This window comes from Candoia aspera, chromosome 6, assembly GCF_035149785.1.
Source record: "Candoia aspera isolate rCanAsp1 chromosome 6, rCanAsp1.hap2, whole genome shotgun sequence".
Lineage (NCBI taxonomy): Eukaryota > Metazoa > Chordata > Lepidosauria > Squamata > Boidae > Candoia > Candoia aspera.
Window position 1 is genome coordinate 56285048 of NC_086158.1, and position 17843 is coordinate 56302890.

The 17843-nt window shown below is 36.5% G+C and overlaps 1 protein-coding gene across 1 annotated transcript in view; it reads right to left on the minus strand.

Annotated features, from left to right (window-relative positions):
• The window catches only part of ABLIM1 (actin binding LIM protein 1), a 222432-nt gene that overhangs the window by 34796 nt on the left and 169793 nt on the right, over positions 1-17843 (minus strand). The window contains exons 10-14 of the mRNA XM_063307206.1: positions 12935-13012; positions 11692-11847; positions 7700-7738; positions 6425-6460; positions 5952-6081 (exon numbers count right to left, since the gene is read on the minus strand). Of these exons, the coding sequence (XP_063163276.1) occupies positions 5952-6081; positions 6425-6460; positions 7700-7738; positions 11692-11847; positions 12935-13012 (439 nt within the window). The remainder of the gene's footprint in view (positions 1-5951; positions 6082-6424; positions 6461-7699; positions 7739-11691; positions 11848-12934; positions 13013-17843) is intronic.

A 17843-nucleotide genomic window follows, 5' to 3' on the forward strand; every position in this document is an offset into this window, starting at 1 on the left:
ACAGAAAAAGCAAAAACAACATAAATAAAACAGCAGTGTTGAATTTTGCAGATGCCTTCTCATTACCCACTAGTTTGAAAATGTAGCTGTGGATAAATACTTAGAAGAATGTTAAATATAACTTTAATTTGCAATGTTTAAATTAATAGAGAAAAAAGTGATTTAGCCACTGATTTTCACCTGTGGTAAGCTGCTTTTAATGCCATTGTCAGGCAGAAGGGTGGAATATAAATATTCGTATTAAAAAATTAAGATCAGCTTAACTGTGTATTGCCAGGTCTCTTTGGTACAGTGTACATATTGTTAACATGGAAGCCACAAACTCTTTCAGTTCATGTTTAGCAAGCACAGTACTTCAGGAACAGCTTATTTTTCTTTTCCTCCACATGGCTCATACATTTGCACATGAAAGAAGTTGTTCCTGCAGCATTCAAATCCTCTTTCTATCCAGTTCTTGATGACCACCAGTCAGCACTTGCTTTGACAGATTCTACCACTTGGCTCTGTAGCATGGCTTATGGGGACACCAATTTGGATCAGATAATTCTATTGATGCCTACCAGGCCCCTCCCACATATATCTTTCCAGCCTTCTTGTCTCCAGCACTAAAAACGAAAGATGGTGTGTGTATGAGTTTCCTAGGGTTAGGAATAATGAAGCCTGGATTTCCTGGACAAGTTTGGTTTTCTTCTAGACAGACATTCTTCTACAAAAAGTTGAGCTTGACAGGGTAAGGGGCTAATGTTTCCCATCTTTTAAATACATTTGGAAAAACTGCATAAGCCAAAATTTACACTTGTAATATGTCCCACAACTAAGCTAAAGTATTCTTAGTTTCAAGTTCACACTGGATATGACACAATATTGATTCAGGAGTAGATTCTAACATACATCACCACTATTTTGATTATCTGTTCAGGAACCACACAAATATTTCCTTAATTAAAACAGCACACTGCATATTTTGGAATATTGTACTTCCAGTTTAAAATATGTGGAGAAAGATGCAAATGAGGAGACGAGCTAACAGGAAAACCAGTAAATGAAAATGGGAGGTCCAAAGCAGAACTTTTTATTTATTTATTTATTTGTAAAATTTATCACTGCCCATCTTCCCTTCAAGGAGGTACTACTCTGGGTGGTTTACAGTAAAAAAACAATTAACCCCAATGTAATATAAATACTGTACAATAATATAATATAAATAAACATTAAAATATAAAATATAAATATACTAAAGTGTAATAGAATCCAGATGGCAAGGTTCTCTCTCAATCCATAAGCAAAACAGGGCAATTCTAGGGAGCTAGCCATCTCCAGGAGAAGCTGTTCTCCTTCCTGCCCCAGGCATGACGACAAAATCAGGTTTTTAAGTTTTTGTGGAAGTCTAGGAGCGAGGGGACCTGTCTCAACTCTGGGGGGAGAATGTTCCAAAGGGCAGGAGCTGCTGCAGAAAAGGCACACTTCTGCAAATCCACCAGATGGAACTCTCTAACAGATGGGATCCGTAGCATGCCCTCTCTGCGTGCCCGGGTGGGATGGGTTGATGTAATGGGGATGAGACAGTCCCTCGGGTAGCCTGGCCCCATGCCATGTAGGGCTTTAAAGGTCATAACCAACACCTTGAATTGGACCCGGAAGCAAACTGGAACCCAGTGCAGCTCGCGCAGTAAAGTTGTTATGCGCGCCACCCTTGGGGCACCTAGAATTACCTGCGCGGCTGCCTTCTGGACCAGCTGTAGCTTCCGGATACTCTTCAAGGGTAGCCCCGTGTACAGCGCATTACAGTAGTCTATATGGGAGATAACCAGGGCATGAGTGACTGTTCGAACTTAGAAGTTCTAAAACAAGAGAAACAAAGTATCATTAAGTGCTTGGTAACCAAGCAGGATCAATATTTTTTGTTATGACATCATGACCAGCAGGGAAATAATTTGCAGAATTCTATTTCTGGTGGAACCTTGGAGCTCCACTGCTGCTCAGCATAACTGATCCTAGATTTGAGGGACCAACTCAGCAGTAAACATTCCTAATGTGAAAGTACTCGGAAAGAAGATGGATCCTACTCCCACGCCACTTCTGGGGAAATAATTCTAAACAACAGAAACTACAGTTAAATGTATCAATGAATATCCTGTTATTGATTTTTTTCAGTGTTACCAAAGATCATTTAGTGACCAAATATGTATCCTAATGACCCAAATGTGGTTGGTAGCATCCTAAATCGTATTTTTTGAGTTGGATAAAAATAATTCCTAGGAGGAGATACTTATATTTCGGGGTATGCAATATAAGTATTATAAAACCACTGAGCATATTTGCAAAATCAATGCTAGGTTCACAACCATCACTATTAGCCATGTGCAGAAGCAAGTTGTCAAGCAGCACAGGTTGAAGCTGCCAGTGAGTATGGATTGAGAGATGAAAAGAAAATAATGCTTAATCACTGACACTCACACTCATTCTCACAATTCTTGGAAGTATCTATGACATACAGAATCCAGTTAGTGTTCTTCCACCAGATTTTTTTATACCAGTGAATTAGGAAGGGAGCAATGAGCAGATTTGGAGGGCATGGTAGGACTTTGTTCCACTAATGGAGATCTTTCATTGGTGAAGGACCCCCACTTTAATTCCACTTAATTCACTTAGACAAATATATTTCCCTCCCCACCCCTTGAATTTGAAATGCCAACCCAAACCACAAATTCAATCTTCCAGATAGATTTATTTTTCAGGAAATGATAACTATGAGTTGATCTTTAATGAAGCTTTGCCATGACAGATTTAAGAGAGCCAGTAGGAAGGAGAATGCCTTAGAAAGCATGAGATAAACATGGAAATGTAGAACTAGAGTTTATGCATCAAGTGCATGCAAATATGAGCTGTGCCTTTGTTTTTAAGGGACCTCATGACTAAAACAAAATGAGAAGAAAGGTTGTAATTGTATTTTATACTAGCAAAATTAGGAGATTGAGTTCTATGTATACTTTTATATATTTATTTCACATAAATTGCTTCATTTGATTAGGCACGTATTTAAAACTTGTTTCCCTTTTATTAATTTAGCCAATTCTACTGTTTAACCACTTCTGAGTAAGTAATGCTGAATACAGGGACTAGGTGATGCAAGTGTCTTTAAGGAGAACTAAGGTTCTATACAGGAAGACCAAAGTGGTAGATGGAGCAAGAGAACTGGAAGAGAAACAGAGAATTCTCAGAGTGCAAGTATTATGTAAATTAAAGGTATTATATAACTCTCAGATGATGAAATGTTGTATGAATTGACCCTCACATCACAGTGTGAAGGGCCATGGTTTTGTGTTAGAATATATATTTTCCATAAACAAGTTCATAGCTTTCCTTTTAGAACTTGCAAGTACAGCTGAGAAAACCTCTTGTCTGAAATGCTAGACAGCCACTGACAATTGCTTTGGACAAAATGTAAAGCAGCTTTCTACATTGGGAATTTAAATTTGCAACATAAGCATGCTCCATTATTCAAATGGCAAGTGCATGGGATGAAAGGACACATTTAAACATAGCATTCATCCCCAAAATTTGACATAACGTTTTCTTGGGACTTAGTGATCTAGGAAACTGTCCCTTTATACATACATGCAGATTTATGTATGTAAACCTCCATTGGAAGATGGTATATATACAAATTATCCTTAAACTTCATGCAAAACTGGTATGAAGTCTGGGAGTTTAAGTTTAGGAAAATGTGAGTCATATCAATGTGTTTGAAAAGAGAGATGAACTTACTATGATAGTTTCCAAATTAAACTCCAAAGATGATAAATATCTCAGTTTTCAGTCACATTTTCTTAAGAAATCTTTACTCCTGACCACTTCATCTACGGAGGACCCTTAGAAAGGACATACTTTCTCAAAGAAAAGAAGATATGCCAGGTCTAGCATAATCATTATGAGGAAAGTCTGAGCATGCTGGGACCACAGAGTTGGTAGCCATCTTATGGAGATGTGCCTTATTAGCTTCCCTAGAATGCTAATAAATCTCCAATCATTTGGACGCTAGCTTGAATGGCCTGTCTCCTTACCTTTGACATAGGGAATGAAGTGGTGTCGGAAAGGGGAGTAGGGGCGGGAATCATTGTGGGTGGAGATTGGACTACTAGTGCGCAGGAGGGCTAACCGCTGCACACCATTAGACAGCAGCTCTGCAGCAGCAAGGATTCGTGAAGCAGGACAAAGCAGAAACAAAGAAAAGAGAAGACCAAATAAGACAGAAGCAGGAAAAGTGGTTGGAGGCTGAGGGAAACACAGGGGACAAGCTCTCAACAACTAGGAATCTGAAGACTACACAAAGGAAATGGAAGAAGTTTCTTACTGCAGGAAAAAATTCATAGGAAGAAATGTGAAAAAATCAGATTTACATTGAATATTCCTTTGCTTCAACTTAAATCCATATCTCCTTGTATATAAACAAACAAGGTGGAATTGGCACTTATGCAACTCACACTTTTAATTCAAATTATTTTCTAAGGCACAATTATCTGGAGAAGAATTGGGCCAAACCATTCCAAATGAAGCTATGGAGTTGTTCTTTATATGTTGTGCTAAGACATTTTAGAAGAAAAGTTATAGTTGCTTGGCAAATATGCAGCCAAATGAATCAAATAAATAATATCCACAATAACAACAAAGAGCAACTTGTGATGAAAACATTTAATATAGTATAACACTAGAGAAAAACCATATTAAAAAAAAGAATATAAGTTCTAATCACTAACATTTTTCATTTGGATTACCAGAAGCAAGCTTTCAGGAAATAAACCAATATGAAATTGTAGCATTCAGAGGCTTACAAAAGGTAAAGACAGATATAATATTTTAGGTGGGTGGGCATCCTTAAGGACAAGCTTTCTTTCTGGTGAAATCCAAAATTACTTTTCTGCTCCAAAGTTAAGATCTGGAAAAATAATCAAGTCTGAGACTCTCTGAACTGTTGATAGTGCCAGTTGGTTGGCTTCTTCTGATATCATCAACATGATGATATTCTAAAATCCTCAAAAAAGTATTAACTTTATATTGTTGGTTTTAAAGCTAAAGTAAAATGACAAACGGCTATATAAGTATTAATAAAGATTAACAAATTGCTAAATTAATATTGATGCAGAACTTTTTTTTAAAAAGGCCTACGGTGTAAGAGGAGGGAGCTAATTAAATCAAGGTGGCAGTACCTATATGAGTTTGGCAGGTCATGGAAGCTAAACAAAGCTGACTCTAGTAATACTTGGATGAAGGATTGTTTAGGTATCCAGTGCTGTTGACTAAACTGGGTAGTTGAAAAAAAAAATCATAGAAGAAGGCAAAGATAGGCAACTTCTATAACATTTCCAAGGTCATCAGGAACTGAGTTTGACTCAAGGATGGCTTTACTTCTGTATGTATGTCTGGCATTTCAGCTATGAAACTACTTCATAATAACTTAAAAAAATATTTCCTTCTTTTACAAAAATATTATATCTGTCTTTACCTTACAGTTTAACAAAGACTTTTTTTTTTAAGAAAAAAGGATGGCTTTACATTTTCATCAGCAAAGCAATGAGAAGTTATATTAAGGAATATTTAAAAAATCAGAAACCCTGATTTTATTAAAAATGCCCATAACCTAAAATTAAGAATTATTTGCCATTGATGAAAGAAAATACAGAAATTTAATTTTCTGTGTTCTCCTAATAAATTATTGCCCAGGTAACATAATCCATTTCAGGAAACTGTTTAGTCTCTAATTAGCAGATATTACTGTTCTTCTTTGATAAAGAATGATCCACTTAACAAAGAGTGAGAAGAAAAAGGAAATGCAGTTTTATAATGAACTAATAGTTTTGTAATTGAAAGCAGCAGATCAGTTTTCTATGTAATTCCAAAAGGTAAAGAACGATAGTTTTTAAAATTTGGTTCTGTGGTTTCATTAGCCTTACCAGGTCTATGGAAATGCTGTGGTGAACGTGACATAGTGGGAGTGTAGCTATGACGACTGTATACAGGAGAACCAATGGAACCCTGACTGGTTGACCGGTGTATCATTCGATCTCGAATATCCTGGTAACCCTGAAGAAAATATAGTTTCATGTATTATAGCAGATGATCTGATGAAGTCCTTCATAAGCTACTCATGCTTAGCAGGTACAGTTAGTTATTTCAAAAATACTTCTACAGTTGCTTGATAATCAGAACCAAACTAGATGTTATAAGGAAGAGCTTTTCTTGAAGTCCTTATATGATGGAAGGGAGTCTATCAAAAGGACAATCAGCAAGTAGAATTGGGAGGGGGGCTTGATCTACTAATTCTTTTTTTTATTAAAACTGTTCTCTGACCATCATATAGCAGTCAATTTAACAGGATTACAGAAAGTTTGATTGGTCATATACAGCACATATTCATCAAACTTACTTCTGCAGATGGAGTTGGAGAGAGTGTCCTTGGTGACTGAAAGACATAGAGAGGATATTACAGGTAAGACATTTTACTCCAATCTTTCATAAATGCTTTACTGGTAATTTCACGAGAAAGATTGAGCCAATTAAATCAAGAGATTTCCAACAGAATTCCCACAGTCAGATTCTTGGATCTAAGAAGCTGCTTAAGTTCAAGGCCATAAATATGCTAATATGTGCTTAATGTAATCAAATATTAATCAATGACTAGTAATTATTTCATTTACTGCAAACTTGATAATCATAAACATTAATAATGTGACTATGTAGTTCTACAGAACTAAAGATAAACATGATGGTATCTCATTGGCTTTTGTCTTTCAGTGACCTTTGAAATATTATTAGGGATTTACCAAATATATCTGACACTGAAGGCATACTTAAAAAGAATTTCTCTATAAACTATGGCCAAACTTTATTTTGATTGTGTGCTTAAAGAGAAAGAGGAATAAACCTTTTGACACTTCTTGGACAAAAATATCTTCATTCTTTACAACATTTTGTAAGCTCTATCTTTACTTTGATCCCAAATAAAATAGCCATTTCAGACCAAAATGAGATTAGTTCAGCCTTACCATCTACGTTCTCTGATGTATATAAAGCAAAGAGACAGTTACCAATACCATTCTGTGACTTCCATAGCCAAACAGGTATTTAAAATAACACCGAAGTCCCATTTTATGCCACTATGTCCTATGAGTTCTTAGACATGGCTTGGAAAACCTGAATTGTGATGACGTTTGACATATCTGTTTAACCACCTATCTTTGCTGCAGCTCAATCCACACTGCAATACTTCAGAATGGATCTAAAACAACTGAGTAGAAGGCAAATGGCAAGAAATACTGTTTCACAAATGATTCTAGAGGAACTTTCACAACAATTCACAAGAACCTAAGAGATGGGCTTTCCAGCAGTACTTCTGTTTTACAAAAAGTTGCACAAACTCATGCATGTAAAAGAACATATTTTAACTTAGTCTTCACTTTTTCTGTGCATAGCTGTAGTAGAAATCTATACACCTTGTCACCTACCAAGCTGAATGGTTATCATCTAGAAGTTAATATCTTATGATTTAAACATATTAATATTTTATCCAAAAGATATTTTTCAGGTGTATGTACAGATAACATGTACATCAATCAATCAATCTGGAGACTGCCTCATGCCAATTGCTTTTATATCATCACTCATTACTTTATGGATTTTGCACCCTCTTTTTTCAACTTACACTTTCATCATGCACAGGAGAACTGCCGAATCTTGAACTCTGAGGGGAAAAAAATGGGGTCATCACTGCTTTTATAAATTCTTTTTAACAGAAAACAATAAAGTACTGAACCTTCCTACTATATAAAGTCCAGCGGGCTACAAGAATATACCAAGCTGGAATCTAATAAAAATGGAAAATCAAGTATTTTGTTAATATCTGGGGTCTAGTATTTGGGGTCTATCATCTTCTGAATATTTCATGGTCAGGTTTTAATCATTTTTCTTATGCTTAATATGTAAACTGTTAGGGTTTTCATAATTGGTAATCCTGTTCCATAACTGAATGCCCCACTTTAAAGGACATTTGATCACTTCAGAAGGAAAATTTACAGTGAGTTTTGCCCATAGTCCTCTGCATCCAGGAACAGAAAACATGACTAGTCTCCAACTATCTTAAGAGCCATTGGATACATTCCTGAGAAGAACTGAATAATGCTACTGTATTAAACACATTATGAGGGTGGGCCAGCTCAGATAAAAGTCCATCTAGTCCAGCACACTGTTTCCACAGAGGTCAACCAGATATCTATACAATCCTACAAGCAGGACCATTCTGCTCATTCTCACAGCACCCTCCATGTGGGAGAAAATATACAGTCATCATGAGTAACAGCCATTTATGGTCTTATCTGCTGTGCATCAATCTAATCTACTTTCACAGCCATCACTTTCTTTCTTCCTACTGTGATTAAACACAATACAGAAAAAGAAATAATATATGACCCATCTAATGGAACATAGTGAGTCCTATGTGATTCATTTGCCTATCTAATAAACATGCCCCTAAATTAGGTTATTGGGCTATATGAGATAATATTTTCACATATTCAATATTTATCAAAACTTCAATTATTCAGTAATATTATGAACAATGGAAGCGAAGTAAGTAGAATTCCAATAAATGTTAGTCTATCAATGTCAAAACAAAATAAGCTTTAAAATCTAGTAAAATCTGAGTTATTTTATATTTTTTGATTAATCTAGGTCAAGATTTCCAAAATCCATGCCAGGGTTGATATTACAATAGGGATCGCTCACTTTATGATGGAAAACAGACCTGGCAGCAAGGAAAAGGCCATCCCTTCAAGGTCTCAAGAAAAGCATAAATGTGCATCTACCTAAAACTGTCTCACCCCATTTTAATCATTCCTATTAAAATCTCTGTGTAAAAATAACTATATTTTTTGTTTTTAACATTGTTTGGGTTGATATCTACCCTGCCAGTGCATTTGGAAATACCATCTACTCTGCTAATAATATTGTCTGTGCTTCGTTAGTGGAGAAGATGCTCTAATAATTACACAGCAGCAGTGAGCTTATTCGAAAATAATACAAAAGCAAGGGTGAGAAAAACATGTGATGTGGGTAAATGGGCAGCCAACTGAATCGAATCGAATCGAATCAGATCCATGGTAAAAATAGAGTAGAGGCCCTTGAAAAAAAAAATGCAGCCTGAAGAGCATCACTGAGTAAATGTGAACAAAGATGAAATGGATCAGAGCTATACCACAAAAGCGGTAGATAATCAAGGTTTTTCCTTAACTGAATAATTTATTCGTAAAGGAGTTTTAGGCTCACTAGCAAAATAAAGTCTATGCATTTATTGGCTTCCACTAGGTGGCACTCTGTGAAAACTTTTGTGCAGTGAGCCTGAGTTACAGTCTTTCCAGGAAAACACATTCAGCAATCAAAGACTTTTAGGATAATGCTGTGAATATTAATGTTCTTCTTTGCTTTGTTATACATCTATGTTGTGGGTTGCTACAAAACTTTTCTTTTGCATCTGAATATATATATGTGAAAGGATATGGGCAGGGAGGAATTCTCATCTTAAAATACTGCACAGTTAAGAGAAGATGTAGGAAACGGCCAAGTACTGTAAAATGCAAAACAGATACTTAACTTATTATGCTTGAAGAGTTGTGAAAAGAATTCATGAAAATGAAATGATGCTCTCTTATCCTCTTATTTATTACAAATATTTGCATGCTGCCTACTTGTATGATCCCAGGTAGCTTAAAATATCCCTAAATTAAAATCAACTAAAATCCATTAAAAATCAATCCAATATTAGAACAATATCCACTGCTGTCCCATTTAAAATCTTCCTCACTGAATGCTCTACAGAAAAGGATTGTTTTCACCAATATCCTATAAGACAAGAGGGTGGGGGCTAACCTAACCTCAGGGAGATTCCAAAGTGTGAAGTCTGCTACTGAGAATGCAATTTTTCAGATCCCAATCCTCCTAATCTCTCTAGGGGTGGGTACCTGCAGTATCATCTCTGAGCTAAACATAACTAACCACATAGAAAATGAAACCAGAAATAATAAGAGAAAACATCCGCTTTTGGAGTAAAAGACATACAGAGTGGAGGCCCTTCCTGTTCTCCATGAGGAGCAGCTCTTCTGAACAAGGAAAGATAGTCCTTCACCTATGCCAAAGCAGACAGGAGGTGATTCTCTACAGGACAGGAAATAGTTGCTCCTTGTGTCTCTCAACCAGGATCTCAACCATCCTTCTGGCATGAAGGATGCTTACCATGTTGATTGAAACTCAACCTCTAGATGAAAAGTAATTTAGGAATTCGGGAACATTTTGAAAAAATGCAGTCTAGTGGGAAAGTGAAACTGTTTAGAATCAAGCTAGAAAATCATTATCCACAAGAATATTGGAAGAAAAAGAAGAAAGGTTTGGCTTTGTGTCTCTATAAAGTAGCCAGTACTGGTTGTCTCTTTGAATGACTAACTGGAGACTTTGTTGCATTTTTACATAATCTGAACTACAGACTACATCCTGAATGTAAAAAACAAAACAACAAACACACGAACACCAAGCTTTATATGAATAATGGCATTTTGAAAATGAAATATCCCATACAACACCAGAGTTAGGAAACAACTGGATACTTACCTTGACCCTCTTAATGCTTTATATGTTATATTTTTCCTTCCTCCCTCCCTCCAATTTATTAAGCTACCCATCTCACAACAGTGCACAGAGGATTAAAAACCTGATACAAAGATGAACCCTACATTAGTAATAATACATAAACATAGCTGATGTCTGGGTCCAAACATTCCATATTGAATCCATACAGACTGAAACAAAGTAATCTACCAACAGTTCTGGTTCAACCTCCTGGCCCAAGGAGGGACATTCAGGTCTTCAAAGCCCTACAAAAGGCTAGAAGGGTTGGGGCCATCCTGATTTCTGGAGGAATGCTATTCCATACCAATCAAAGTAGCTAATTTAATTAATAAATGTTTCTGTACAAACACAGATATTCCTACCATATTTAGAGACCCCAGAAAACATTTGCTAGAAAGATACTTCGATAATGGTTCTACATTATTATTAAATGGAGCCTATTAAAGCAAAGAACAGAATCAAAAATCAGTTTTTTGTGATTCTATCTTGCCCATCTAACCTATGATTTTTTTTGAAACATTCAAGTAGCATTCTTATAACTCTCAATAATGTTTTTCTGTAATTAGACACTATTTTACTGCTCATGTTTCACACAGATGCTATAGCCACACAGCAGCATTTCTTCAAGAATCCATGCCACTTCTATTGACAGTGAATCCTTCTGAATGTTTGATGCCTGACTAGGTGCTTCAAAGTCAGAGGCTGCTAGCTGCGACCAGTCTGACTGCATCAAGCATGCGCTTGAAGTTGGGAGCGAAGAGCTTTGTGGAATAGGGATTCTTGTAGACACTGTTATTAATGAAAAATGAAAGTGAAACAGTAGAGCCCAATGCTGGCATTTGTAGTAGTCCTCATGCTGCAAGAAGACAACCATCACAATTTTTTCAAAGCTACCAAAAAGCAGGAAGTGAGAAACGTGGACCAGTTCATCAGCTGTTTATAATAACAACAGAAGCTAAGGTAGCTTTCAATAATTGTACCTATATGAAGTGAATTGGTTTCCAAATTAAACTTCATTACCTCTCCAAGACTCTGCCTTTCCTGTCTCTCTTCATAGGCAGAAGTGTAGAAAGGTTCGTAAGTAATTAGGTCTGGACGCTCTATGTCATAGATGGCCTTGACTTTGGGAATGGCTGCTAAATCCTTATAATCAAGGATCTCATTGTCTACTTTTGCCTAAAAATCAAAGACAACAGGCAATTTGAACATAGAAACATACATTTGCAGATTCACTTGAATACCATTCAGTTCTTAGTGATTTTGCTTATAAGAAAAATAAATGCTGCTGGCTCACAACTTTGAAAGGAAAGCAAACTACTCCTCTACTCCCCAAATTCATTTTCAACAAAATGGCTCCTTTTTGTTACATTAAGACCTGGATTTGATAATATATTAAATCCAGACTGATGCTGCTGCTGTGGGCAGCCTTTGGAGGACCCTGTCCTACTTTGAATTTAGTTTTCCCTTCAGCGATATCTGTCTCAAACAGGTATAAGAAAAAAAGGGCAGCAGTCAGAGGGTAGAAAAGTGGCAATTTCTGAACACGGTGACTTCCCTCCAAAGCATACTTTGCAGCTTGAAATTGGAGGTCCACATCCATCACAAGAGATGTGAGCAGAAAAATCTCCACTGATTTTACTGGTTCACTAACATGGTTAATTTGTAACCCATGGTTTATGGCTCAGTGAATTGTAACTACTAAGCCAATTGTGATTTACTCATAATCATAGACTAAATAACTATGGCTTACTCTGAACTGCATTCAGGCATCAATATCTTGTAACTGATTAATTATGTGCCCTACAAGAATATTATCTGGAGACCATACCCACACAGCTGTCACTCATACACACTTACTCATTTTGATGGTCCACAGCAGGTAGCTATATAGCCAAGCTTCACAGAACATCACATACAGACAGAAAAACAAATCCTCACATTTCCAAGCTTTCTTTTTTTGTCAGCAACTCATTATGGGATAAAATGATATCCTTAAATTACAGTTTTGTAATATTACTGCCAATGCCTGAACAATGAATCAATAATTTACAAAGAAGTCTACATTTTTTTTATAAGACATGTCATTCTGGCAGAGGTTTTTGAGTTTAACTGATAAAAATCTGAATATGAGCAAGTAATTCTGATTTCCCTGATTTCACCTTTTTTCTTCATGAATGATAATACATCTAAATAAGCATATCTCTAAGAATACATCGCTAAATCAAAAGCTAATTAATAAAAAGTTTTATGAAAGCATACGTACATAGATTGTATGCCCTGGTGAGCCAGGGATACTGGATCCAGGCCTTGAATAAATACTTTCTGAGGATGTCCGTGTAGGCTGTAAGGAAAAAAAAATGCTGTAAAAACATGGTTGGGTTAGATAACCTGTTTGGCACATTCAGAGCTAAGCTCATTTTCAATGACCAAGTTTTTTGTTTTTTTGTTTTAAGGAAAATTCATCAAAAACTTTTCTTGTCTTATGAAGCAGGCTGGATTGACCTTTGCAGAGAGGTTACTGAACATTATGGACTAGAAAAGCTTCTCATGGTAAGGTCTACACAAGAAGGAATAAAAACCACCAAAGTTTTGGAAGACAACTGTTGCCGATTCCTGGGAACCTTTGGAAGTCTGGAGAACAATCTATATAGCCCTATATTTCAGGCTGGGGATGTCTTTTTAAAAACCATGTTGAATTAGGAGATCTGACAGGCACTTCTGCTTTGGACTATTTGTTCTCTCCCCTTATCCTGGTCATTCCACAGGATTACCTAACTGCTAGGAGGACATAAACATCTGGATGGCACATTTATTTATTTATTATCCCACCTTTATTACTTTTATAAATAACTCAAGGCAGCGAACATACCTTCCTCCTCCTATTTTCCCCACAACAACCCTGTGAGGTGAGTTGGGCTGAGAGTGACTGGCCCAACTGGCTTTCATGCCACAAGTGGGACTAGAACTCACAGTTTCCTGGTTTCTAGCCCAGCACCTTAACCACTAGATCAAATTGGCTTTTCATCTCCTTATGTGGTGGCACCATTTAAAGGTCTACCTTAGTTAAAATAAGATATCCAGGTTGTGCCCTTGGCCATTTAATCCTAGCTTTATCTGTTCCCTTGGGATACATCAACAATCAGTGAAAGAAGCTGGTTAGGCAGGATTTTCACGTTGTACCTGACATGAGTTGTTGATTTTTTAAAAAAAAATTATTTATCTATGCATGTTGGAAAATATGGTGGCTCAATAACCTCAGTATACAAATACTCATAGAACTGCCTAGGAACAGCCTCATTCCACAGGAATAAGCATTTGGATCGTTAAAAGTGGGCAACTCTCCCACATCTCCCATTATCAGTCTCTTCCTTTCCCCAAACTCATATTCTCTATTGTGTCAAACTCTCTTTCCAAAGGGTGTGGTCAAATGATTATGGGAGTTGAAGTTCAATACATCTGGAGGCCATCAGGTTGGGGAAGACTGCTCATAAGATTGCCCCCTCTCCAATTCTTTCACCGAGAGCTGGAATTTGCACCCACAGAGTTTACAGTTAAAATCACATGTGATAAGATGAAAATTACAGATTGACTGCATATAAATTGAGAGAAAGGAGGGTATTGCAAGACAGGATAAAGTTTGCCAGGGTTGTCCCACTGCACATTTAACCAAAATAAAACTGGAACAGATATTGGGTTATGTTTCAAGAACACCCAAATCCAACATACAAAACACAGACAAAAAATCCTAGATAAATAAAAACTGAGAGCTTGTATTTTATCACAGCAAAATAAAATTAAATCACAGTAATACTCCTAAGTTGTTGTTTTTTTAAAAAGCACACATGAATAAATTCAACTGAAAATTAATTGGTAAAGAAAAGTGATGAGCGTGCATGAATATGATTAAAAAGAAATGCAAAACATTCAGATTATCTGAACAGAAAAAGGATTTATCTTCAACAGAATTTAAGTACTCGCTAATCAAATTCACACTAGGAGCTTTGCTGAACTAGATCCAAAATTTAAAAGATTCTTACCTGATTAAGGGATATAACAATTTAACTGGATATTTGAACTACTTTAAGATGGAAGAAGTTATTTTAGGAGCACAATCCATATTTAACACATTATCTATTGCTACTTATAGAGATTTGTAGGTTTCATTAACTCCTCTCCATTGCTGCCTAGTATTACTATTTGTGGGAGAGAGGTAACCTTCTTTCATTCCAAGCAATTCCAACCATGGAGCCACTGTGATGATGCCACCGAGGTTAAATAGAGCCAACACTTTGTTCTCCACTGAATCAGATAGATGGGATGAGAACGTTGCCACTGCAAATCCAGCTTGGCCACAACATCTCTCATCTGAATTCAGAGCGAAACGCCAATGTTGTTTATTTGCCTCATATTCAGTGCGATAGGATCCACCAGAGCCAGATGGGGAGGACTACAAAGCAGCCTTGCTAATATATACACTTTCCCTCCCTCAGCAAATGTTCTTTCAAGGTCCAGGAAATAATCCAAATAAGTGCTTGCCCTTTTCAATACTTGAACCAAACACCATTTATAATTAAACTCTTGGTGAACTTTTCTTTCTCTCTCACTGGCTAGAAACCAAGGATGAAGATTTGAGAAAGCAAACATTATTCATTCCAGACATTACTGTGGAAATATTTGTAAAAAGATAGGAGCAAGGCAATAAGTATGTTTTCCTTATTTTGTAGAAGATAAAGGACCTTCCAATTTTTTGGTGGGAACTCCAATCCCCAACTTCAGCAAAATGCTGTGTTTAGTTCCTTTTTCTTTTTAAAAATGTGATGGAAGGGGGAAAAAAAGCAAGAGAACGAGTTATTCTGGCATAATAGTCCATAAGAAAGAACAGGATGATCTTCAGAGACTATGAGCCAGTCCTGAGAGGCAGAATGAACATGCCATAAAACATATATCAACAACATGTTTTTGTTTTGGTAAGGCAAGTTTTTAAAAAAAGAATATTGCTATTGTGTCATATTTTGGATATTTTGCAAACAAATACTAGGTTGTTTTTTTTTAAAGAATACTGGTAAGGCTATGCTTTCATTTGCTTTGCAACCAATTCTTGTTTTACTGTTATCGCAATTAATTTTATCTGCTGAGCAACTTTCTGTTATTTTGACCTTTAATAAAACAACTATCTGATTCTTCTGCCAGTCAATATGTTTTGGCTCATTCTTATTTGGCTATTATTTGGATCCATAAGAAAACTTTCAGTTTTATCGACAGATGTCTAAATACGCAGTTTTTAAAAATCTTTTCTGTACTGTGCAAAATTTTTGTTTGAAGAGACCACCTATTTTTAATGACCTTTTCCTAAAATGTTGAGTATCTGAGTGAATAGAATAGTTAACATTTTAGGAAAAGGTCATTAAAAATAGAAACTATTCTATTCAGATACTCAGCTTCAGCTAGAAAGCCCTTTTTTTCAATCAAAGTCATGCAAAGTTAATTTTAATCATTTTCCCCCAAGCGTTTCCGATTCACTTCTACTCCTCTGTATGAAAAGTCTAGACAAGTCTAAACATTTAATGTTATTTATATCTTATGGGAAAAAATGGTTCTGTATTTTTTAAAAATGCATTTGCTGAAAAGCATTAGTTTGTTTTGTTTGACTTATTTCCTAATAGCTGTAACACCACCTGTATGTATAATACTGACTGACACTCCAACCCCGCAAAAAGCCCCTTCTGACTCTTTTTATATTAGATTTGCAATTGTATGGACACTTATTATGAAGTAAATTTCATTAAATGTAAGGAACATCCATCTAAGTCAAGTTAGGTATGACGGTTGCACAAGAAATATGCATATAGAATAGATACCATCCAAGGGAAGAACACCTGAACTTTTGCTGAAAAGCAACCTTAAGATTAGCTAATCTAAGTATTACAGAATGTCCAACACTCCAAATATGACATGCCAATGATTCAAATCTAATATAAGGCAAGTACAATTGGAGGACACTGTACATTTGTTTTGACTACACTGGTACAATATTGTTCCCTATACCTCAGGTAGGTAATCCCCAAAGAAGAGTTTGAATCATGCTACCCTTTAAGTAGCTCTATTTGCTGTTACTGTATATACTCATTCCATTTGTTCTGATGATTAAGGTTTCTCTCTTCACAATATTTCAGTTTTATACAAAAGTATCCCTACATGCCATTTACACATTAGGACAAATTCATTTATTATACTTACATCCCACCATTCATGGGGAAGTTCAAGGCAGCATACAAGACACTCTCTTCCACACTCCCCCTTTTTTTTGTGTGTGCCATTGAGTCAGTAGTGACTCCGAGCTACTGCCTGGACAAGTCCATGCAGTTTTCTTGGTAACATTTTAGCAGTGGTTTGCCACTGCCCCCTTCCTAGGGCTGAGAGAGAGTGACTGGCCCAAAGTCACCCAGTAGGATTCATACGTAAGGAAAGTCTAAAATCCACAGTCTCCTGGCTTCTACCCTGGTGCCTTTAACTGCTACACCAAACTGTCTCTCCTCCTCCTTTTATCTTTATAGTAACAGGAAAGTGAAGCAGGCTACTCCAAAGATATTAAATTCCATGGTGAAATGGGAGCCTGAAAGTGGGTCTCCCAAGTCCCAATCCAACACCTGAATTACTATACCATGCCGACACTACATTTGTTTTTGTTGTTGCATGTAAAAGTTGGCATTTTTAAATAACATCAACGTTACCTCAAGGAACTTGTTTCCTTTGTTAATAAAAAGCTTAACTGATTCATATCTCAGTAATCAGCACCTCTGCTTTGCTCTGACATTGATTTTGCCATGCATGGCTTGTAATTTACAGATAATCTCTAAAAAACAAAACGAAACAACACCGGAGCCATCCACATCCTTCAGTGAGAGTGATGTGATGCTGCCCATCTCTGAACTGCAGATGTTCAAGTCATGCTCTGGAGAATTATACAGGGCAAGTTCTCCATATCAATCATAATCCCTTGAACATCAAGCCAACTGGATGCACTGCTACTAGATATAAGGATACTGACCCAGCGCAGCTTACAGTACCTGCCTTAACGTTTTGATGGTGTTCAGTATGCAAGATGGTGAAAACAGCTGGAGAAGAAGGAACAGCTTGGTTTGGGTTTGCGACCATACCACATTCATATAACA